Here is a 25475-nt window from a genome sequence, read left to right on the forward strand (position 1 = left end):
ACTTGTTTAGTAATTTTGACCCTTGATCTTGTACCTTACTCTAGTTTGGTCGCTTGTAGTTGATATGCTTCGACCTTGCCCATATACCCCATCAACTAAGGTCCTAAAGTAGACATAAATATCAACTTCAAGAGTCAACTTCCCAAGAAGGGTTATCTTCCCAAGAAGGGTTATCAACAAACTAGGCTCTTGGAGTGCCACAATACTATATCCTCACAATGAGATATACAACTTTAAAAATAAGTTTTCTTCTAGTCCTAGGTCGATCAACATTGTACAAATTTAATGTTAAAGCATTCTTAACACAATTACTTAACTGAACAACATACAACTCAACTTAACTTTCAACCATTTAATCAACTTTATAAATTATACTACACCAATGTATAAAGATTCAACATCATGTATCAACATATGGCATATAACACAACGTAATCATCATATAACATGTAACAAATTCACCTAACTTATTCATGTTCACCATATCATCAATCAAATAATAGGAACTTTCAAAATAAATTGTGCTTGAAGCCACACACCTTGTGCCCAACACCATTGAGGTTGGGAGCTCTTTGTCTCGCCCATGCCCGACGTGAATGAGGTAGGGAACCCCTAGAACCTCACGCCTAGCTTGGAAAATCCATGTTCGACTCCATTTTAGGTAGAGATGGTTCTTTCTTCTCAAACCTGACATCACTCCTTTGACGCCTAATGCCAATCCAAATAGAAATGATCCTCTCACCTCACACTTGACACCATTCAAAACAACCATGCTTAGTCTGACCAAGTTGGGGGTTTTTCTCTCTCATCATGCCCAATGCCACCAATTCTATGCTCGACAAGAATGAGATAGAGGCCCGTGATTTAAGCCAAGCCCGACACTCTAAGGGTGTGCCTAATGTGATGATAAGTTCTACACTTGCAGATTCACAAATTTGGCTCAAACCACCTGAAAATCAGAAAATCTCCAATATGCAACACAAGATATCATTCATATACATCATTAAGAACTTTAATCAACTCAAATTAACATGTATTCAAGGAAACACCAAAACCCCAATCTCAACATCCAATCTACACAAAATCAATCAACACAACTATGAATTGAGTAAGATCAAGCATCATGCAACTTCACAATTCAATAGAATTTTGAAATCTAACTTCCTTTACCTTCAAGTCTCCAAATCTGAGAGAAAAAAAGGAAAAAGAAAATGAATGAACTTTGAGAACTCTGCACACTATATAGACTGACAACTTTGAATTACCAACTAGCTACTCGTTTAAGAGTTTCTACGGCTCTCAGGAGGCTAAGAAAAAAGAAAGAGGTTTTAGAAATCTAGAGCTCTTCTTACTACTCCCTCTAAGGTTCTATGAGAAATGAATTTATAAAGTTCAAATCTAAAAAAAAACCTTATATATCCCCCCTCAGAATCAAATTAGACCTCTATCCAGAGAACTCTCTAAAAGCCTAAAACTCATAAGAAATTACTTAATTCTAGAGTTTCTCGGTAACATAACAACAAATCACAACACATATTTTAATAAAATCAACAACACTTAATAAAAACGTACAGAGTTACAGATAAAATCTCTCTATATTTATAAAAATAAATGGATAAATAGAAAATTTTCCAAATATGAGAAAAAGTAAAAATGTATCCACCATTAATTTAAAGTAAATTAAATTTCCCAAATATTTTAATCCAAATTCAGAAAAGACATATATCGATCATTGCTTTCTTATTCAGAAAATTTTTCTTATACTTCTCTAGTACGTTCTAAAGGAATAAAAAAAAATTAAACTTCCTAATTTTATGCATGAATGAAAACATTAGGTTATATTATCAAGTGGGTCTTGTGAAAGCTATAGGCTTTTCCCACTTTGATGGGTGGGCCACTTCAACATGAAAGCTTTGTACGCTTCTCCACTTTGGTGTGGAAGCCAATAAGCCTCATTCAACATGTGCTATTGTCTGGCACAATATAGGCTCCAAAATCGTTTTCAGTTCTCAACAATGCTTTATATTCCAATCTCCAAACCAATTCTCACCCTCTTTTCTATGTAGCAGTGGGAAAGTGATACATACATGACAAAATACACAGTGCCTAATGGCTTCCCAAAACACGTTTTGCTCATGTATTTTATTTCGTTACATAAGGCTCTTACGTAATAAAGTTTGTGTAAGCTGATTTTGAAATCAAAGCATGTTAAGTTTAGTCATACTTTAATTTAATTTTAACTTTACAAAAAGGAGCATGTTATTTAATTTTAATTTTTTTTTTTCTTTTTCTATCTTCTTATTCATTATATATATATATATATATATATATATATATATATATATATATATATATATATATATATATATATATCTTAGATCACACTCTTATTTCTATATTATTTTTCATCTATTTCCATTCACTCAATTTTTCAATACTTTTTTCACCAACCAAATCTCAGGCATGAAATAGTATATCACTCCTTGTAAGGCCGACTCAAGCATAAAATTAATAAAGTTCTTATTTTAGACCCCTTAAAAAAATATTTTGTGCTAATATTGATATAATTTTTTCAAAATCCACAATTCAAAAATCACTTTCTGTAAAAGGTCCATTTCTAAAAAATATACAAATAAAATTATTTTTTTCAAGATCTATATCCAAAAAAAAAATTATGAAAAAAATTATTATTAATTTAAAAAAATCACTTTAAAATTTGTTTTAGATGTTGTTGGATTCTCCTAACTCCTTGTTAAAGTTTTTTGTTCAATTTATCAAAAGGGAAAGGGAAAGCTAAGTTTAAAGTATAAGAATCACTCCTTGTCAAAGTCAACTATTTGACTATTTTTCTTACTATTACAGCGTCATAAATTAAGTTTGAAGGTCTTTAAAGAGAAACTGGGCAAATTGAAGAAAATTTTGACGTAGGTTTAAATTATTTTCTTTCCTTTTTAATCTCGGATTCCTTTCACGTGACAACGATTTAGAGTTCAATTATTTTGAATAAAAGGTTCTTGAGCCAATAAGTTTAAGTTTTAGACTTAAAATTAACAGAGGTTGAGTGGCTTGGTTGATCTTCCACTCATGACAACTAAATATTACTGGTTTTTTGACCAAAGTGGGGTCGTTGACCAACTTATTTACGTAAATGGGGCTCTTTTGAAAGTATTTACGCCTTTGGGGCTGTTTACAACGGTGTCGCTATGGCCCATAGCGACACCCATGCCACGTGGCAATTTTTTTTTTGGCCCACAATGGGCTGGACTGAGCCACATCAGTGTCGCTATGGGCTGGGCCACCACAGTTGATGGACCAACAGAAATGATGTAGCCCATAGCGACACCATGTAAGAAAAAAACAAAAATAATTTATATGTAACTTAAAAATAATAAACTGAGTTATTTATTATATATTTATAAAAATAAAAATAAGTTGTTTAAAAACGTAATTTTAAAATGTATTTTAATTATTTATAAGAGTGGCGCTATGACCTATAGTGACACTGTGTCGCTATGGCCCATAGCGCCACTAATTTATTTGTTTTTTTTTTTAAATTAATAACTTATTTAGTTTTAAAATTTGTTTATTTTATTAACAGTTAAATATTAATTTGTAATTATAAAGTTATTTTTTCTCTAATTTCTTTTGTTTTCTATATAAATTTTTTTCCTTTAAATTATTTTATCACGAATTAAAAAACGTATTTAATTATTTAAAAGTGGCGCTATGGCCTATAGCGACAATGTGTCGCTATGGCCCATAGCGCCACTAATTTATTTGTTTTTTTTTAATTATTAACTTATTTTGTTTTAAAAATTTTTTATTTTATATTAACAGTTAAATATTAATTTATAATTATAAAGTTATTTTTTCTCTAATTTCTTTTGTTTTTTATATAAATTTTTTTCCTTTAAATTATTTTATCACGAATTAAAAAATGTATTTAATTATTTAAAAGTGGCGCTATGGCTTATAGCGACACTGTGTCGCTATGGCCCACAGCGCCATTAATTTATTTGTTTTTTTTTAAATTATTAACTTATTTTGTTTTAAAAATTTTTTATTTTATATTAGCAGTTAAATATTAATTTGTAATTATAAAATTATTTTTTCTCTAATTTCTTTTGTTTTTATATAAATTTTTTTCCTTTAAGTTATTTTATCACAAATTAAAAAATGTATTTAATTATTTAAAAGTGGCGCTATGGCCTATAGCGACACTGTGTCGCTATGGCCCATAGCGCCACTAATTTATTTTTTTTATTTTTTTTTAATTTTTAACTTATTTTGTTTTAAAATTTGTTTATTTTATATCAGCAGTTAAATAATAATGTGTAATTAAAAAGTTATTTTTTCTCTAATTTCTTTTGTTTTCTATATATATTTTTGTCCTTTAAATTATTTTACCACGAATTAAAAAGTATTTAATTATTTAAAAGTGGCGCTATGGCTTATAGCGACACTGTGTCGCTATGGCCCATAGCGACAATATCAATATATATACCCCCTCCTAGCTACGGTTTTTTCGTAGTTGAAATCATATATTTATCAGTTACGTTTTGGTCTGATTTAAAATTCTGAGCCAGTTACGTTTCTTTCTGATTCGGTGAGTATAATTTTGTTTTTGTTAAGATATAAATTGTAGCTATTTGCACTAATTAATTTTTGTTGTTGCAGATATTATGGATCAAATGATTGCTTATATTTACACTGGAAAGATGTATGAAGGTGCTGAAGGTGTAACATTTGATGGACCAAGAAAAGGAATGTATATTAAACGAGGTATCACTTTGGATATATTAAAGAGAAGGATTCACAACAAATTTAGTCTTAACTCAAATCAAGTGATATTATCTATAAGTTACAGATTTTTAGTTTCACAAGGTGATAACAACATATATTCTTCATTGGAATTGAGTGACGATGATGATGTACAATGCATGATAGAAGCATTTCAGAGCCAGAATGTGATGCCAATAATGGAATTATATGCTGAAATAGGTATGCAAGAATCTTCTACTTTTTCATTAGAAAATTTGTCAATTGCACGATCACCTTTGGTCACAAGAGACGAAGATGAAGATGACGAAGAAGATGAAGACTATCATGTTTCATCATCATATGAAAGCATTGATGAATCCAATGAAGATGAAATTGATAATTGTGAACCATCTGATGATGAGGTGCAGCCGGATGTTCTTGTTAATAGTCCAATGGTTGAACCAATTTCAATGTATCCATCTACTGAAGGTAACATCTGAAAATTAAATTTGTCAATAATTTGTTATTTGTTTAAAATAAATTGTTGAAATTGATTTTATTGAAATTACTAAATTCATTATTATTAAAATAGGTGGAAGTCAATTTTGGGGTAATTTACCCCACTACACTAACATCAATTGGAATCATCCCGATGAAGAAGATATCCCAGGGATGGATGTCGGTAGTACTTGGTCAATTGGGAAAGATTTATATGTGGGGTTGGAGTTTGAGAATAAAGATGCAGTTAAAAATGCAGTCAAGCAAAATGCAATGAGAATGCATCAAAGTTTTTATGTGGTTGAGTCGAAAAAGACTAAGTGGGTTGTTAGATGTCCAAATGCACATGATGGATGTGGATGGTACATGAGAGCCATTGAGTCAAAGAGATCTGATAAGTGGAAAGTGACTCAGTGGGGTGGACGTCATACGTGTTTGAACATGTCTTTGTCCCAAGATCATGCTAAGTTAGATTCTGAGTTAATTGCAACATTCATACAAGGTAAGTTATGCAAAGTTTATAGTTTATATTAATAATAATTTATCTTAGTGATTACTAATATTTAATATGTAGGAATGGTTAACCAAGATCCATCAATCAAGATTAGCCTTATCCAAGAGAGAATAACATCTCAAACTGGGTTCAAAATATCTTATAGAAAGGCTTGGATGGCGAAACAAAAAAGAAATTGTTAACGTTTTTGGAGATTGGGAAGAATCGTATGCTTATTTACCTCGTGGCTGCAATACATGAAAGAAATTGCTCCAGGGTCATTTTATGATCTGTGTCATGATGAGTTTTTTGTTGGTAATCGTTGTCATCGTGGTTACCGTCAATTTCACAGATTATTTTGGACATTCAAGCCGTGTTGTGATGCCTTCAATTTTTGTAAACCGTTGATACAAGTTGATGGCACTCATCTATATGGAAAGTATCGAGGTACATTGCTCATTGCTACAACACAAGATGGTAATAACAACGTTCTTCCTCTTGCATTTGCTGTGGTTGAAGGAGAAACATTACTTGCGTGGTCGTGGTTCTTGTCTCATTTGCGGTTACATGTTACAAACAAAGAAGGGATATGTTTAATATCTGATCGACATCGTAGCATTAAATCGGCCATTGACAATGAAAAAATTGGTTGGAGACCGCCAAATGCATATCACAAGTACTGCATTAGGCACATTGCAAGTAATTTTAATACTCAATTCAAGGATGTGAAACTTAAACAAAAGCTTGTGAAGTTAGGTACGTATTGTTATTTTAAATTTTTTAATCATTTTAAAATTTTTTATTGTGCATTATTTATAATTTCTATGCAGGGTATACACCGTGTAAGCACATTTTTGATCGCAATTTGCAAAAGTTTTGTGAATCTAGCCCTGATGTTGAAAGGTGGATAGGAGCGATATCAAAAGACAAATGGAGCATGGCATATGATGCAGATGGTCGAAGATATGGTCATATGACAACAAATTTGTCTGAATGTGTTAACAAGGTGTTAAAGGATTGTAGAAATCTCCCTATCACTGCATTAGTTCGGTCGACTTATACCAGGTGCGCTGAGTATTTTAGTAATCGTGGTAGTCGTTCTTTAGCCGATGTTTCATCAGGGAAGGTCTTCGTTTCAAAGTTGGTTGAAGCTTTGCAAAAAAATCAAGAAGAGGCTTGTTCCCACCAAGTTTGTAGATACGACATTCAATCTTCAAAATTTGAGGTTGAAGAGGCCTTTGATCCAATAACACAAACAGGAGGGAAGAAATGGGTAGTCAATTTAAAGTAACGATACTGTCAATGCGGAAAGTTTACAGCATTTCATTATCCTTGTTCTCATGTTATAGCTGCATGTGGTGTTGTTAGCATTGATTACTACCAGTTTATAGATCCTGTTTATACCAGTGATTATGTTTTAAAAGCCTACTCTGGTCCGTGGGAACCAATCGGAAATGAAGACTTAATCCCTCCGAGTAATGAGGATTGGATACTTGTCCCAGATCCAGCATCGGTGCACGGGAAAGGGAGACCAAAATCCACAAGAATTAGAAACAAAATGGATTGGGTTGAGAGCTCACAACGATGACCAAAATGTAGCATATGCAAACAAGAGGGTCACAACAGGCGCAATTGTCCATCTAAGTCTAATAATCAGTCGATAAGTTTTGAATATGTTTAGAATTTTTTAAAGATAATGTAATTACTAATGTGTATTCATCATGGTCATTGTATAACATAATGCGGTTACTATTGTCTATTCATAATTATACAAAATCTATTCATCATCGTCTTCCTCATCTTCCTGATGATCATGCCCTCTAACAGTAGCAGGAGTTAGAATACACCGTCGTCGTCTTTCCCTTGCAGCCCTTTGAGGATTTCTTCGAACAGGTAATTGTTCTGGCTGCGATGGTGGGAATGGAGAAGACAGAATGGTTGGGAATCGTTCCCATGCCCATAACTGCAATAAAAGTGTAAACCCACCACAACTTGGCGTTCTATAATCAGTAGAGGTGCATAAATTGCGATACAAACATCCAAGCACAGCTGCACCCCATGCATACGTCTTAATGGTCTGAAAGTCACCTAAGAACGCCAACCACCTCAATGAGACATAACTGGAAGATCTATCAGGAAACAGAAGCCCTCCTATAAACCGTAGTATCCAAGCTCGAGCATAAGGAAGCAACTGATGTAGCTCCTATAGATCATCTGCAATCTCATTAAAATATGTTGCCAACCAAGATAGCTTTACCCGATGTCCTTTAATTTCTGACTGAGGTGGAACAACACCTAAAAAATCATGAGCTGCATAAAATAAAACAAATTATTTACCGATTTTTAATATTATAAAACACAATTACTGTAACAAAAAAATAAGACTTAAAGTATAGTTATTTTAGTACCCATTTCGAATATATTAGCACTGCCTCGACTTAACAGTGCTTCACCATCAACTGGAAGACCAACAATCATACCAACATCTTGGAGAGTAATTGTGCATTCTCCAAATGGCATGTGGAATGTGTGTGTTTCTGGTCTCCATCGTTCTACCAAAGCAGTTAATAAACCAGGACTAACTTTGATATAACTCAACCGAGCAATCCATCCAAATCCAGCCTGGTCTAATAACGGAACTATTTGATGTGGAATTCCGTCAATTCCATTGCGTGTTGGAGCAGCACGTCGTGCTAATAATCTCCTCTCATCTTCTCTATTCCAAACATGTTGTGAAACATGTATGGATTGCAATGACAACAAATCATCCTCAACGGGTCCACAACTCACACGCATAGATGTAAAAGATGATGCCATCTATAACAAAATTTAACAACATATTATTTATATAAAATTAATTTTTAAATAAATTTACATTACACAAAATTAAATTAAAACAATTTATATTTTAAATATCATTATTTTAAAAAAAAAAAAGATAAATTACACACAAATAATATAATTCATTTTAAAATTTAAATAATTTTTTTTAAACTAAATTTAAAAAACACCTTATTAAATTAAATGAATTTATAATTTAAATTAATTTCTTTTCTAAATAAATTTACATTACATAGAATTAAAATAAATCAATTTAAAATTTAAATATCATTATTTTTAAAATAAAGATAAATTACACATAAATAATTTAATTCATTTTAATTTTTAAATAATTTTTTTTAAATAAATTTAAATAACACGTTATTAAATTAAATGAATTTATAATTTAAATTAAATTCTTTTGTAAATAAATATAAATTAAACTGAATTACACGAAAAAAATACAAATATAACTAAATATATTACACAGATTTAAATTAAAAAAATTTAAAATTTAAATATAAATTTGTTTTAAAATTAATTATTTGAAATGGTATAGGCTATAGCGACTTCACAATGATTAAAGAAAAAAAAAATACTTATAACTAAATAATTACAAAAATTAAATTATAAAATTAAAAATTCAAATAAAATCAGTTTTTACATAATTTATTTAAGATGATATAGTCCATAACGACTTTATAATTAAAAAAATATATACTTATAACTAAAAAATTACAAAAATTAAATTATAAAATTATAAATATAAATAATTTCAGTTTTTACATAATTTATTTAAGATGATATAGTCCACAGCGACTTTATAATAATTACAGAAAAAAAATTATATCAATGTAACTAATTAAAAAATTACAGAAACTAAAAAAATAAATATAACAAATTAAATTACAGAAACAAAAAAAAAATTACCTCAACACGAATAACCTCTGCAGATATCCTAAATAAAACTGAAATAACTTGAAATAATAATTTAAATTAATAAACGTTACAAACAAATTAAAATAAATAAATAAATTAAATTTAGATTTAACCCAAAAAATAAAACTTACCTTCGGATGCCTTGTGGAGGCTGAACCACCGTGAGTGAGTGAATCAAAATGGGTGAAGGAGTGTGAGGACCAGAGGTTATATAGAGTAAAATTTGGGTCTTTTTACTGTTTAGGGCCACGTGTCAACCTACCATTGGCTGGATTTGCGGTAAATCGACACGTGGCTAGCATTAATAAATTTTCTTAACCACCACCAGTGTCACTATGGCCTATAGCGACACAGTGTCGCTATAGGCCATAGCGCTACTTATTTTTTTGTTTTTTTTTTTAAATTATTAACTTAATTTGTTTTAAATTTTATTTATTTTTTATTAGCAAATAAATATTATCTTCTATTTATAATTTTATTTTCTCTGTAATTTATTTTCTTTTCTTTATATATATTTAATTATTACGAATTAAATATCTATTTATTTATTTTTCACAGTGGCGCTATGGCCTATAGCGACACTGTGTGTGACACCCTCTACCCCAACATACATATACAGTAATTATAAAAAATATAAAAAAATTTCATCATTAAAAATCAAATTTCCAGCCACGTAAGGGTAAAGAGTTCACATTCATAAACTTAATCCAAATAACATGCCGGTAAAATTACAAAGAAATAAAACTGAATTTTCTAAAATAATTTAATAAGAACATCTTTAAACTAATTCTATCTATATCCCGATGTCACATGTCCTATCAGAGCAAAACCCAACATAGAAGCCTAAGCTTCATCACCAACATCCTCAGCCTCACGCTGATGATCACCTGTATAACAGTCAAAACAGAACAACACGAGAAAAGGGAGTGAGAAACATCTCACTCTAGCTCACAGTGTATAAATATACGCCGAATAGCCAAACACAAACAAAATAAGTATAACATAGATAAATTAATAATAACATCACACTCATCCAAGACATAAACAATCACTTTATCATATAACATTAAGAATGCATATGCATGGACACGGACTACATATTATCATGCATGTGGCGCCAGTAAAACATCACATGGCATATTGCCGCTAGCAATACACGAAGAGTAGTCTAGGAGTACATGCCGGGTCACAACCTCTGCGCACTCTCACTAGAAGGATATACTACCAGAGTCTCGTCGGGATAGCTAAGCTGCGCAAGATACATCCCATGCACACAATGGGCGAGACTGGGACTTCCAAACCGAGCTATCCCCAAGGACTAATCCCCAAAGCTTTTACACTAGGGGGCCTTCTCTGGCGGTGTATTCCATATCGTACCCTTAAAACACTTATGCAAATGATGCATGTCATTCAAGACTCTATGCATTCTCATATCTCATTATCATTTCTCATTCCCATATCACATTATCATGTCTCATTATCACTTTTCACATCATCTCATTATATTCACATAGTCATCACTTTTCACATCATCTCATCATATTCACATAATCATCATTTTTCACATCATCCCATCATATTCACATAGTGTCTACAGAGCACTCAAAATCATATCAAAACTGATCTATTTTCAAAAATAAACACATATTTATACATCTCATTCAACAAGGAATACATCAGAACAATCAGAAAGCAAAATAGAAAATATTCATATTTTGCCTGTTTCTCATAGGGTTCCCACAGGAACCCACAGAGCACCCTAATTCATATCAAAACTTGTTTATTTTCAAGATTATATACATATTTACACTCTGCAAATATCAAGAAATACAACAGAAAACTCAGAAGGTAAAACAGAAAACATTTAAAATTTGCCTCTTACAATTATCAATGCATTCCCTTACCATAGAAATCTCAATTCATACGATTAATTACATATAAGAAAATAATAGGCAAAACAGATACAATTGGGAAAAACCCCTCATACATAAGCATACAAAAAATGCAACAAACACAGGATTGTGGGTCAATCCCACTACCCAGCATACAATCCCACACCCAGAACGAGGTTTCTCACTCCCCCCCTTACCTGGATGAGCAGAAGACGGATGGTCTTGGTGTGATCTAAGATCGTTCCTGAGTACTCTTCCTTAGAGCTCTTTGTTTCTCTTTTTTTTTCCTAACCCTTCGGAACGCAAATGAGGTAGATAGGGTTAACGTTACCTGACTCCTTAAAATTAATCCATTGGGCTGGGTCAACCCAACCCATTTTCCTTCTCTTCTAACCCACTTCTCTTTTTCCTCAAAATAATTAAATAAAATAAATACATGTATATTATAAAATATTTTTCCTCTATAATAATAATATATTTCTGACCCAAAATATAATAATATAATTTCAATAACAAAATATCATATAAAATCAACCTTCTCTTAAAACATATAAATATTTATTTAAATATGCTAATAAAAATACTTATTTAATACGTACAAAATAATTGTCCAAAACAATAATTATTTAAAACGTACAAAATAATATTCTTCTATAATTATTAAAATAATTATGACCAAATACCATATAATAATAATAATTATTAGTATAATAATAATAATAACTTTATTGAAAACTGGGGTGTTACACTGTGTCGCTATAGGCCATAGCGCCACTTATTTTTTTGTTTTTTTTTAAATTATTAACTTAATTTGTTTTAAATTTTATTTATTTTTTATTAGCAAATAAATATTATCTTCTATTAAGCTTATTTTCTCTGTAATTTATTTTCTTTTCTTTATATATATATATTTAATTATTACGAATTAAATATCTATTTATTTATTTTTCACAGTGGCGCTATGGCCTATAGCGACACTGTGTCGCTATAGGCCATAGCGCCACTTATTTTTTTGTTTTTTTTTTTTTAAATTATTAACTTAATTTGTTTTAAATTTTATTTATTTTTTATTAGCAAATAAATATTATCTTCTATTTATAAGCTTATTTTCTCTGTAATTTATTTTCTTTTCTTTATATATATTTAATTATTACGAATTAAATATATATTTATTTATTTTTCACAGTGGCGCTATGGCCTATAGCGACACAGTGTCGCTATAGGCCATAGCGCCACTTATTTAAAGTTTAATTTTTTTAAATTATTAACTATATTATTTTTTTAATTATTTTATTTTACATTATCATATACATTTTAATTACTATTTTATAAACTTATTTTTTCATTTATTTCTTTATTTAATATATTTTTTGCTTTTTTTTTTAAATTTAAAATATGGGGCGCTATGGGCTATACCGTCTTCATTTAAGTTGTTAGTGTCGCTATGGGCTGCAACAACTTCGTCAATATGGCTTTCATGACTTCTCTGGAATCACAAAAATGACACGTGTCACTGGTGTCGCTATGGGCCATAGCGACACCGTTATAAACAGCCCCAAAGGCGTAAATACTTTCAAAAGAATCTCATTTACGTAAAAAACTTTCCAAACAACTCTACTTTGGTCAAAAAGCCAAATATTACTTGAGTTCGATTTTTGAATTTCACAATTACGACGTAGTTTCATCATCACAACTAACACCATATTTTGTCCTTTCTCTTATTATCATTATTCTTTTCTTTAAATCATACCATCAATGTTGCTATTATTACTTGTGGAAAAAAAAAACAAGTAACTTGTGTCATTATTAAAAATTTTGGGGTTTTGCCAATTTTATTGGAGGGGTTTAGTTTTAGATATCTAAATCTGCCGAAAATCAAACCCAATCAAATATAATTAGGGTTTATAAATGATTTGAGACGAGTATAATAGTATTCATACTTGTGAATATTTATTAAATAAAAATTATTCTTTTGACATCTTAAATAAAATTATTTAAATATTTATATTTTTATCTTATATTTTTTATATTATTTATTATATTTCAAAATATTAACATTAATTATAAGTTTAAAAATTAATAATAATTATTTATCTTTAATATTTTAAGATAATTAACATCAATTTGTAATATTTTTTATTTTTTAAAAGATTGACAAAATTTGCATGTACTCATTTAATGAATACTTATATAAGACAAATATAAAACAAATTTTTATCCACCCCACCCCCACAAGGCAATTACCATCCATAAACTTGATACAATAAAAATGTGTTGCCCATAATAATATGGCCCAGTCCCAACAATGGTATTGAGGTTAATGTGTTTTAAATGTTTTCAATTTATGACCGTAATAATATCTTCATGTCTCAGTCCCAACATCAGGTATGGAGAAAATTTTTTAAATTTATAATTAATTTGAAATTTATTTAATCTTTAAGCTATTACAGTTAAATTTTTAAATAGTCCAGTTTCAGATTTATGGCCTATTAGAATTTAAAAATTCAATAGTAAAAATATTTTTAAAAAATTAAAAAGTTGACAAGGCCCAAAATAAATGTACTACCCCATATCTTGACCCAAACCACACAAACCCACCCTTAAGAAAATGAGTGTGAATTTGAAAATGTGGATTTTGGGCTCAAACCTCCCATAATACTCCCACCACTGTCAAATTCCATCACTTTTTTCTAAATCATGAGTAGTTTCCATGCAACTCATGCCCCTTCTATTTTCACTATTGTTTTAATTGTTTATCTTTATTAAATCATATTTTTATCTTTTATTTATTTTCAAAATTTGCTTAAATATTTTTTTATTTAAAATTTTATTTTAATCTATTCTCATTTAAATTTGAATCAATTTATCATTTTCAAACAATTTTCACTTTCAATTTGTAATACTATTTTGAGTTTTTTTTTGTTAATTCGAGATGTAAATTTTTTTTATTAACTATTGAACTCAATTGGTGTTTAAACAAAAAGAATCATAAAAATCACATGAAAATAACTCTAACAAGTAATTAATTTTTTTTAAAAAAAATCTATTATCATATTTTTTTGTTCTTTGTGTGATTTATTTTTCACACAATTTTTTCTATATTTGCACTTTTTTGTTTTGAACATTATTTGGATTCAATAACTTTGATGTAAGTGAATCTAATAAAATAAGAATCATTGCTTAAATCAATCAAACAAATATTATAAATTGTGTCATAAAATTGAAATTATCATTGTTTTGAATGTATCAAATTGATATAAATTTTAAAAAATAAAATACTAAAATAAATCTTAAAAATAAATTAAAATAACAAAAGTATAATTTAGCATTTGTTCATTTTAATTTGAATTCACTAATACCTTAAAAAGATACTACTTATCATCTAATCACAAATGTCATTAAAAGAAATCATTTCCAGTTAATTTACAATAAAAAAAAACTTTCGAATTAACTCTCAGATCAATTCATAGAAATCCTTCAAAAAAAAAGTAATAGAAATTATTCTCTTTGACTTTGAATTGTAATTTCCTTGCGTTTTGGGTTTGTGGCATCTATTTTGCTTATGAAAACATTCGTTGTTGTCATTACTTCATATGTCTGCTGAATCGTGGTTTTTGAATCAAAATAAAAGGGTTAATGTTTTAATAAGTATACCTCCTTTATTTTTTTTTAAGAAATTTTTTTAAAATATTTATAATTTTTTATTTTTTAAAATTTTAATTTTACACCTTAACTTTCAATTTATAATTTTTTCTCTTCACACACTTCCTTCCTTCTCTTTTTTAGTTTTTATATCTTGTCTTCCTCTAATTTATCAACTATTTCCGTGAGTAGTTTTAATTCTCTCAATTTTTATATTACTCTTTTATTTTATCACCTCTTTCACTTTTTCACATGCATCTAAATCATAGAATTGGTAGACGACAACATTGTAAGTACGTGTAGCTTCCTCGACAGTTTCTGTCAAATTAAACACATATTTTTTCATCCAACACTTCTTTTTCTTTCACATCTCCAAAAACTTTAACATTAAATTTAGTTTTATGAAAAGGGCATTTTTACTATTCTATAATACTATGCAGATAGTGAAATCAGTGAGAAAACTGAAAGAGGAAGGGAAAAAGAATAATATAAAACTAAAAGAATTAAAATTACCCACCAAAATAAGTGGGGTGAAGAAAAATTATGGAGATGCATGTGGAAATAAGAGAAAGAAGTATATAAAAAAATGTTAAATTAAATATTAGGAGTGTAAAATTAAAAGAATTAAAAATAATAATAATTAAAAATATTTTAAAATTTTAATTATTTATTTTTAAAAAAGGGGTGTACTTTTATATATATATATATATATATATATATATATATATATATATATATATATATATATATATATATATATATATATATATATATAAAAGGAGGTGTATATTTCATAATCCAAATAAAAGAACTGGGCACGGCCTATTATGTTATTTTTGCTGGATTCTGTTTTGGGCCTCTATTAGTGGGCCATAATGATGGGAGATTGTATTTATTTTTCTCCTTTTTTCTCTTCGCACTTTCTTTTACATTATTTTTTGTAAAATTATTATTTTTAGAAATTGGTATCAGAAATACCTATGAAATGTGACTGCAAACTTACGAGCACTAATTTCTTAAACATTCGCAACCTGTGAAAAAAAAAAAGTGAAATTCATGAGAGAAGAGTAAGGAGGAAAAATGTTGAGAGAAAAAAGAAAATAGGAGAGGAAGAAGCAAAGGGCACAATAAGTTTTTACTATTTCTAAACAACAATTTTAGTGATAATAGTTAATAAGAAAACTCAATAAATTAACTTCATTTTTTATTGTATTATTTTCATTATCTTTGTTTGTATTTCTTGCCAAACATAGATACAGTTGTGAAATTAAATTTTCAAAGCCTGTAAAAATAAAATTATCATTAATCAATCTTTTTCTTATTTCTATTTTTGTTCCATCCTTCATATTTTTTGTACAAAAATAATTCCAAAAATCTTTAACTAATAAAAATTAGCTCTGGTTTATTTTATTTTTATCTAAATCATAGATAGGTATTAGGTACCATTCACCGGAAGAAATTTTTTTCCAGACAGGTTTTGATAGTTAACTATTCATTACTTGTTAGTGTAAAAAGAAAAAAAAATTAACTGTTAAATTCAAAATATGATTGATTAATTTATGCGTAATGCCTTATTTATCCTTGGTTTTATCTTGACACAGTTGAATTGTGACAGCTTATCATCTCAAAACTATTTTACTTATTTGTTTATCATTATTTATTTATTTGTTCAGTTACAATCAATTATACAGTAAAAGAAGTTACAATTAATTATTTTACCCCAAAATAGGGTGACTTAAGCATGGTAGCTTGTTAACACACGCAACACCCCCCATCCCCCAACCCCAAGACACATAAATAGAGTTAATGCTACACTCTTTGGAAAATTGTCCAAACCGTGTTTCGAATTGTTAAAATAATAATTTTTTAATAAATTTATTATAAAATAATTATTTAATTTAATATTTTATAATTTAAATTATTATTTTATTTATTCGGAAAGATTTCAGCATAAATGGTCGGAGACCGAATCATTTTCCATAAATATAAGGGTACCACACATAAATATAAGAGGATGTCTTATTTTATGAGTAAATTTTACTTCAATTAGTAACTCATATTTTATATTTAATTTTAATAATTTTAATAATTTTAATAATTAATAATTTTTCATATATATATATAGAGAATTTGTTAACTTATACTCACCTATTTTTTAGAAAAACTTAGCAAATTATGCCATGGTATATTTTAAAAAATATTATAGTTATAATTTACTAATATATCTCTAAAAAAGAAGTCGGTATATATATTAACAAATTTTACAAGTATTTACTAAATTACACCCACATATATTTTAGAATGAGTAAGTTTACAAATTATACCTACAAGCATTTTAAAAAAATTGTAATTATAATTTGTTAACTTATTTTTTTTATTTTAAAAATAAGTAGGTGTAAATTAACAAATTAATACTATACATGTGAGTAGAGATGACAAAAATACCCGCACCTGCAGATATCTGGGTAAAACCTGCTACGGATAATAAATGGATAGGTTAATTGGGTACCCGCAAATAATAGGGACGGATAATTTTTTACCCGTTTATAAATGGGGCAGGGGATGTAACGACCCGGCAGGTCACCACACTCATAACCGCAGCACACCGGAAACACTAGACAGAATAGAACGAGTATATAAATATAGGATCTAGAATATAAATATATACAAATGTTCCAATCCGACTAGAGTTAGGGCGTATAATATAAAATACAATCCAAAATAGCCAGATAGTGGCTTAACATCCAAAACATCAGCAAGTTAAGACTCCCCGTCCTCTGCCAGCTATAAGCTTGCTCCTATCACAAATCTAGCTCTGCTCTGCTCCCATACAAGTATGATCATCGCAGTCCAAACACATGGAAAACAACAAGGGTAAGCTAGTATAAAAAGAACAAGATATAGGGAAATTTTTAAGTAATAACAGCAATTACAACCATCAACAATTCATCAATAAACATCCTGTCAGTCATTACCACACGGTTTATCAATGCACACACAATGCGTCGTCACGCATATCACCTCGGAGATCTCCTACCACACCTCAGCCTTTCGGCCTACACACCTCAGCCTTTCGGCCTACACCATCCAATATCAGCACACGTTTCATCACAATGGTACAACTCAACATATCGATTTTCAACAATGCACAACTAATACAACTCACCATATCATTTTTCAATCAAAATACAACTAATGCAACTCACATCAATCAACAATATTATTTACTCATCATCACACCATATTCGTCCATTCCAATTCAACTCAGTATATAAGGAATTATCATCTCCGCGCCCGGCGCACTCGTGGTTGCGCCCAGCGCGCCACAATCAGAGAGCACCAGGAACCAATACGCTCGACGCAATACTTATTGCGCCCGGCGTGAGGGAAGGCAGAGGCCTCACAGGATTTCATATGCCCGGCGTACGAACCCGCGCCCAGCGCAAGATAGGTAGAGACTTTCTCCAAGTCTCACACTCGGCGCAATATAAATTGCGCCCGGCGCCACCCCTGGCAGAGACTCCCATGGAATCTCCACGCCCGGCGAGACAAAGCCAAGCCCGACGCCACCCCAGAACTCAAAACTTGAGTCATACACTGATATCGCGCCCAGCGCAGTTCCACCATGCCCAGCGAGGGCCATCCAGAGACTCACATCCTCAAGTCCGCCCGGCGCATTCACCATTGCACCCGTCGTGCTTGCCTAAATGGAGTCTCTGATGGTCACGTGCCCGCCGCGAAGAACTACGCCCGGCGTGATACCCAACAGCTACCCTCAAACTTTTGAAAATCTCATCGGAACCTACAAAACAACCAGGAAATCCCACATGCAATCGGCCCAAAATAATGCATTTCCATCGAGCATCACGAAAAACCTCTCATTTCCAACATGCAACCATAGAATCAAGAAAACCCAAATTTTTGAAATGAAACTCCAAACTCCCAAAACCCATTTTAGCAATTCACCACCAAGAATCAACAACCAAAAATCAGAAATTGAGTTTCTAGAACTCGTTTGCAACCAAATACCACAAGAACTAGCTTCCCTTACCTTAGTTTGAAGATCCGAGCTTCGGGAAGGAAAACGAAGAAGGGGGGGAAAGCTTGATTCGGAGAAGAAGAACAAGCTTGGACAACAAGGAGAAAAAGGCCTCCGCACACTCAGCTAGAAAAAAATCCTGAACCTATTCCGCACCACCACCTTGAGACACGAAAAATGGTAAATGAGATCCAATGCACAGATGGAAGCAAGGAGGGAAAATGAGAGTTAGAGAGTAAGAGAGTTGGGGGAAAAAGGTTCCGTACGGGGGGGGGGGGGTCTCACAACCTCCCCAGCAACAGGAGTTTTCGTCCCTGAAAAAAAACTTACTCGGGAAGAGAAACGGGTACCGCTCCCTACACTGCTGCTCCACTTCCCAAGTAGCCTCACCGGTAGCTGCATCCCACAACACCTTTACTAGGGAAATGGACTTGCCTCTCAACTTTTTTAGCTTATGATCAACTACAGCTACTGGCAACTTCTCATACGTCAAATTTTCCTTCACTTGTACATCATCCAGTTCCACCACATGATTCGGGTCATAGACGTACTTTCTCAGCTGGGAGACATGAAACACATCGTGCAGGTTTGAAAGAGACGGTGGCAAGGCCAACCGATAGGCAACCGGACCCACACACTGTATGATCTGATAGGGACCCACGAATCTCGGTGTCAACTTTCTTGCCTTCAGTGCTCTACCCACACCAGAGGTCAGAGTCACCTTCAAAAATACATGCTCCCCTTCGGCAAATTCTAAGGACTTCCTCCTCTTGTCAGTATATGACTTCTGCCTACTCTGAGCAATCTTCATTCTTTCCTGAATTATCTTCACCTTCTCAGTGGTCTATAGGATTAGCTCCGGGCCTACCACCACTGACTCACCATCCTGATACCAGCACAGAGGAGTCCTACATCTTCTGCCATACAATGCTTCGAATGGTGCCATCCCAATGCTTGCATGAAAACTGTTGTTGTAGGTGAACTCAACCAACGGTAAGACCTCTTCCCAGCTACCCAAGTGGTCTAACACATAAGCCCTAAGCAAATCCTCCAAGGACTGAATTGTCCTTTTTGACTGACCATCCGTTTGTGGATGATAAGCAGAACTCAGCTTCAACTTTGTGCCTAAGGCTTGGTGTAGACTCTGCCAAAATCTGGAAGTGAACCTCGGATCTCGGTCGGAGATAATACTAGAAGGCACCCCGTGCAACCGTACTATCTCCTTTACATACAATTGAGTCAGCTTCTCCAAGGACCACTTGATGTTGACAGGCAAGAAATGTGCACACTTGGTCAAACGATCAACAATTACCCAGATAGCATCACTATTCCTAGCTGACCTAGGCAACCCAACCACAAAGTCCATAGTGATGCTATCCCACTTCCACGCCGGAATCTCTATCTGTTGCATCAACCCACTCGGCTTCTGATGCTCAACCTTTGCCTTCTGACAGGTCAGACAGGCCGCCACATACTCAGCGATCTCCCTCTTCATACCCGACCACCAGAAATTCTTCCTGAGGTCTTGGTACATCTTAGTCATACCCGGGTGTATGCTAAGTCTACTCTTGTGGCCTTCTTCCAATACAGCCCTCCTCAACTCCGCATCCTGAGGTAGGCAAATCCTGCCTCTGAACCTCAAGATCCCATCTTCTCCTAGTTCAAAACCAGCAGCTTTCTCGATACCCAACAAACCAAGAAGTCTCACCAACTCCTCATCCTGCAACTACTTGAGTCCAACCTGCCTCAAGAACTCTTTAGTTATGGTAACTGCCCCATAACTAATGTGATCCTGAGCTAACTCCACACAGAGATTCAAATCCTTGAACTTCTCAACCAGCTCCAGCTCTCTTACCATCATACTCGACATGTGAAGGGATTTCCTACTCAGCGCATCTGCCACCACATTGACCTTGCTCGGATGATACATCAACTGAAAATCGTAATCCTTCAGAAACTCCATCCACCGCCTCTGCCTCATGTTCAGCTCCTTCTGATCAAACAGATACTTCAAACTCTTATGATCACTAAAGACGCTGAACCGAGCACCATATAAATAATGCCTCCAGATCTTCAAAGCGAACACCACAACTGCTAACTCCAAGTCATGAGTGGGATAGTTCCTCTCATGAATCTTCAGTTGCCTTGAAGCATATGCCACCACTTTCCCATTTTGCATTAGCACACACCCCAGACCCTGATGAGAGGCATCACAATACACGTCAAAAGGCTCACCAGAGTCCGGCAACACCAGCACAGGAGAAGTGGTTAACCTCCTTTTTCAGCTCAACAAAACTCTGCTCACAGGCATCAGTCCAAATGAATGACTGTTCCTTCCTAGTCAGCTGGGTTAGGGGCACTACTATCTTAGAGAATCCCTCAATAAATCGTCGATAGTAACCTGCCAAACCCACAAAGCTCCGAATGTCAGTGACAGTCCTCGGATGTTCCCACTATAACACCGACTCCACCTTAGCCGGATCCACCGCAATCCCCTCCGCTGAAATCACGTGGCCCAAGAACTTCACTTCATCCAACCAGAACTCACATTTTGAAAGCTTAGCATACAGCTGCTTCGCCTTCAAAATCTCCAGCACCACCCTCAAGTGCTCTCCATGCTCTTCCCGGGTTCTTGAATAAATCAAAATATCATCAATGAATACCACTACGAATTTATCCAAGAACGGCCGGAAGATCCTGTTCATGTAATCCATGAACACTGCAGGGGCGTTGGTCACACCAAACGGCATCACGTCATACTCATAGTGACCATACCTAGTCCTAAAAGAAGTCTTCGGTATGTCACCCTCCTTCACTCTGATCTGGTGATATCCTGACCTCAAGTCAATCTTGGAAAACACCGACGTGCCCCTCAGTTGATCCATTAAGTCATCTATTCGGGGAAGTGGATATTTGTTCTTAATGGTCAACTTGTTCAACTACCGGTAATCAACACACATTCGACTAACCCCGTCCTTCTTCTTCACCAATAGCACAGGAGCACCCCACGGTGAAACGCTCGGCCGCACCAACTGCTTCTCCAATAGGTCTTCCAACTGACCCTTCAACTCTACTAGCTCAGCCGGAGCCATCCTATAGGGAGCCACCAACACTGGTCCCGCACCTGGGACCAAGTCAATACTAAACTCTATCTCCCTAACAGGAGGCAACCTAGGCACCTCATCTGGGAATACCTCAGCAAAATTCTGCACCACATCAATTTCAGAAATGACCCGCTCGGTCTCAACACTCAATGCAGTAAGTAGAAGACAGCACTCCGCCCCATCTCTCAGCAAGGACTCAGCTTGGCCAGCTGAGATCAACAGCTCATCCTCCTCCTAAGGAAAGATCAATCACCTATTGGCACAATCTATTAGAATGTGATTGGCAGACAACCAATCCATTCCCAAGATTATGTCAATATCCACCAAAGGTAAACAAATCGGGTTCACCTTGTACTTTTTCTCATTCACCACAACCGGGCAACCCACACACAATTCAGAAGCAATCACAGAAGCAGAAGCGGGCGTCGACACAAGCAATCTCAACCCCAAATCACACACAGACACACCCAACATAGCAACACATGCATAAGATATAAAGGAATGTGTAGCACCCGAGTCAAAGAGAATCATCACATCCTTACTAGCAGCTTTACCCTTCCCCTTCACAAGATCAGAAGAAGTCGAAGCTTCAGCACCCGTCAGAGCAAATACCCTACCAGCTGTAGTGGATCTGTCACCTCTCTGAGTCTCAGTCCTCTGCACACTACTCCTCTGAGTATCAGCTCTCTGCGCATCTCTCCTCGGTGTACTCCCCTCCGGTCCACTCCTGGTGGGACAGTTGAACGACAAGTGGCCCATCTGCTGGCATCTGTAACATCTGCTCTCAGCGTATGGACAATCCCTGATCAAATGGGATCCCCCACACCTGTAACATCTCAAAGCGGTACCTCCACTCTGTCTACCTCCACCAGCAGTACTGGAAGACTGCCTACTGACAGGACCCCCTTGCTGTGATTGGGGCCTATCATAGGGCTTCCTCTGACTTCCACCTCCCCTCCTGGACTCAGCTAGTCTCTCGGTGGCTCTAATCACACGGTTACCCCCTTCTAACCTCTCCACAATCTTCGCCTTCTCTACCAAGCAGGAAACTCGGTGATGGCCATAGGCACCACCACCTTCTTCAGCTCATACTTCAGACCCTCTGCAAACTTTCTGCACTTCCAAGCCTCAGAAGTAGCCTGTGAATAAAAACGAGCCAAGTGCTCGAACCTCATCGCATACTCTGATACAGACAACCCACCCTAGTGTAACCGCAGGAACTCAGCCTCCTTGGCGTGCCTTACACTCTCCGGAAAGTACTTCTCCATGAATACCGTCCTGAAGCACTCCCAGTCAACTGCAACTCCTCTAGTAGCAAGCATCTGATAAGTGCTTCCCCACCAATGCTCGTCCTCTCCCACAAGCATATACACAGCATATGCTAACCTCCTCTCTAGAGGACATCCCAGGACAGTAAAGATCTTTTCCAGCTCACGGATCCAGCGGTCAGCTACCTCTGGATCCGCATCTCCTGCAAACTGTGGAGGATTACACTTCCGGAACTCAGCAAGATCCCGGCTTTCCTGTGACCCTGTAGGTCTCGCTGCACCAGCTGCAGCTCTCTCAGCCTCCATCCTAGCAAAATAGGCATTTTGCTGTTGCATAGCCATAGCCATCATCTTTATGGCACGGGCTATCTGCTCGTTTGTCCTAGTCATCGTCTACAAAAAGGAACAGCATCTTTAGTATACTACCATTCAACCCAACCACAATTAACAACACAATAATTCATCACATCAGTCAACACAGCAAACAACACAACAGGATCACACAACACAGAGTTAACACAACGAAAGCCTAAAGGGACCACCCCCAAAGAGTGTCCACTAGACTCGACCTGCTCTGATACCACTAAAGTGTAACGACCCGGCAGGTCACCACACTCATAACCGCAGCACACCGGAAACACTAGACAGAATAGAACGAGTATATAAATATAGGATCTAGAATATAAATATATACAAATGTTCCAATTCGACTAGAGTTAGGGCGTATAATATAAAATACAATCCAAAATAGCCAGATAGTGGCTTAACATCCAAAACATCAGCCAGTTAAGACTCCCCGTCCTCTGCCAGCTATAAGCTTGCTCCTATCACAAATCTAGCCCTGCTCTGCTCCCATACAAGTATGATCATCGCAATCCAAACACATGGAAAACAACAAGGGTAAGCTAGTATAAAAAGAACAAGATATAGGGAAATTTTTAAGTAATAACAGCAATTACAACCATCAACAATTCATCAATAAACATCCTGTCAGTCATTACCACACGGTTTATCAATGCACACACAATGCGTCGTCACGCATATCACCTCGGAGATCTCCTACCGCACCTCAGCCTTTCGGCCTACACACCTCAGCCTTTCGGCCTACACCATCCAATATCAGCACACGTTTCATCACAATGGTACAACTCAACATATCGATTTTCAACAATGCACAACTAATACAACTCACCATATCATTTTTCAATCAAAATACAACTAATGCAACTCACATCAATCAACAATATTATTTACTCATCATCACACCATATTCGTCCATTCCAATTCAACTCAGTATATAAGGAATTATCATCTCCGCGCCCGGCGCACTCGTGGTTGCGCCCAGCGCGCCACAATCAGAGAGCACCAGGAACCAATACGCTCGACGCAATACTTATTGCGCCCGGCATGAGGGAAGGCAGAGGCCTCACAGGATTTCATATGCCCGGCGTACGAACCCGCGCCCAGCGCAAGATAGGTAGAGACTTTCTCCAAGTCTCACGCTCGGCGCAATATAAATTGCGCCCGACGCCACCCCTGGCAGAGACTCCCATGGAATCTCCACGCCTGGCGAGACAAAGCCAAGCCCGGCGCCACACCAGAACTCAAAACTTGAGTCATACACTGATATCGCACCCAGCGCGGTTCCACCACGCCCAGCGAGGGCCATCGAGAGACTCACATCCTCAAGTCCGCCCGGCGCATTCACCATTGCGCCCGGCGTGCTTGCCTAAATGGAGTCTCTGATGGTCACGCGCCCGCCGCAAAGAACTACGCCCGGCGTGATACCCAACAGCCACCCTCAAACTTTTGAAAATCTCATCGGAACCTACAAAACAACCAGGAAATCCCACATGCAATCGGCCCAAAATAATGCATTTCCATCGAGCATCACAAAAAACCTCTCATTTCCAACATGCAACCATAGAATCAAGAAAACCCAAATTTTTGAAATGAAACTCCAAACTCCCAAAACCCATTTTAGCAATTCACCACCAAGAATCAACAACCAAAAATCGG

General features: G+C 34.5%; 3 protein-coding genes across 3 annotated transcripts; 1 reads left to right on the forward strand and 2 right to left on the reverse strand.

Moving 5' to 3' along the window:
• Nucleotides 1-5433: 5433 nt before the first annotated feature.
• Nucleotides 5434-7340, forward strand: LOC145958016 (uncharacterized). The gene is made up of 4 exons (XM_083074465.1): nucleotides 5434-5761; nucleotides 6167-6508; nucleotides 6583-7039; nucleotides 7121-7340. Exons 1-4 carry the CDS (start codon nucleotides 5434-5436, stop codon nucleotides 7338-7340), a joined length of 1347 nt encoding a protein of 448 aa, XP_082930591.1.
• Nucleotides 7341-18704: 11364 nt separating this feature from the next.
• Nucleotides 18705-19895, reverse strand: LOC145958017 (uncharacterized). The gene is made up of 2 exons (XM_083074466.1): nucleotides 19415-19895; nucleotides 18705-18847 (listed from the first exon to the last, which is right to left on the reverse strand). The coding sequence occupies exons 1-2, from the start codon at nucleotides 19893-19895 to the stop codon at nucleotides 18705-18707; spliced, it is 624 nt and encodes a 207-aa protein (XP_082930592.1).
• Nucleotides 19896-21446: 1551 nt separating this feature from the next.
• Nucleotides 21447-25167, reverse strand: LOC145958018 (uncharacterized). Its single transcript, XM_083074467.1, has 6 exons — nucleotides 25023-25167; nucleotides 23433-23740; nucleotides 23265-23327; nucleotides 22756-23217; nucleotides 22114-22422; nucleotides 21447-21485 (listed from the first exon to the last, which is right to left on the reverse strand). The coding sequence occupies exons 1-6, from the start codon at nucleotides 25165-25167 to the stop codon at nucleotides 21447-21449; spliced, it is 1326 nt and encodes a 441-aa protein (XP_082930593.1).
• Between the last annotated feature and the right edge of the window lie 308 nt (nucleotides 25168-25475).

This window comes from Cajanus cajan, chromosome 5 (assembly GCF_000230855.2).
Source record: "Cajanus cajan strain Asha chromosome 5, NIPB_CcT2T_4, whole genome shotgun sequence".
In the NCBI taxonomy this organism is placed as follows: Eukaryota; Viridiplantae; Streptophyta; class Magnoliopsida; order Fabales; family Fabaceae; genus Cajanus; species Cajanus cajan.

Coding starts and splice junctions, on each gene's coding strand:
- LOC145958016 (XM_083074465.1), top strand. CDS start 5,434: ATGGATGTCGGTAGTACTTGGTCAATTGGGAAAGATTTATATGTGGGG. Junction 5,762..6,166: donor AATTGCAACATTCATACAAG/GTAAGTTATGCA, acceptor CGTTGATACAAG/TTGATGGCACTCATCTATAT. Junction 7,040..7,120: donor AAATGGGTAGTCAATTTAAA/GTAACGATACTG, acceptor TGGTGTTGTTAG/CATTGATTACTACCAGTTTA.
- LOC145958017 (XM_083074466.1), bottom strand. CDS start 19,895: ATGAAGATTGCTCAGAGTAGGCAGAAGTCATATACTGACAAGAGGAGG. Junction 18,848..19,414: donor GTACCCGTTTCTCTTCCCGA/GTAAGTTTTTTT, acceptor GTTGTTTTGTAG/GTTCCGATGAGATTTTCAAA.
- LOC145958018 (XM_083074467.1), bottom strand. CDS start 25,167: ATGGTGAATGCGCCGGGCGGACTTGAGGATGTGAGTCTCTCGATGGCC. Junction 23,218..23,264: donor TGAAGTATGAGCTGAAGAAG/GTGGTGGTGCCT, acceptor TTGGTAGAGAAG/GCGAAGATTGTGGAGAGGTT. Junction 22,423..22,755: donor CTTCGACTTCTTCTGATCTT/GTGAAGGGGAAG, acceptor ATCTTTCCTTAG/GAGGAGGATGAGCTGTTGAT.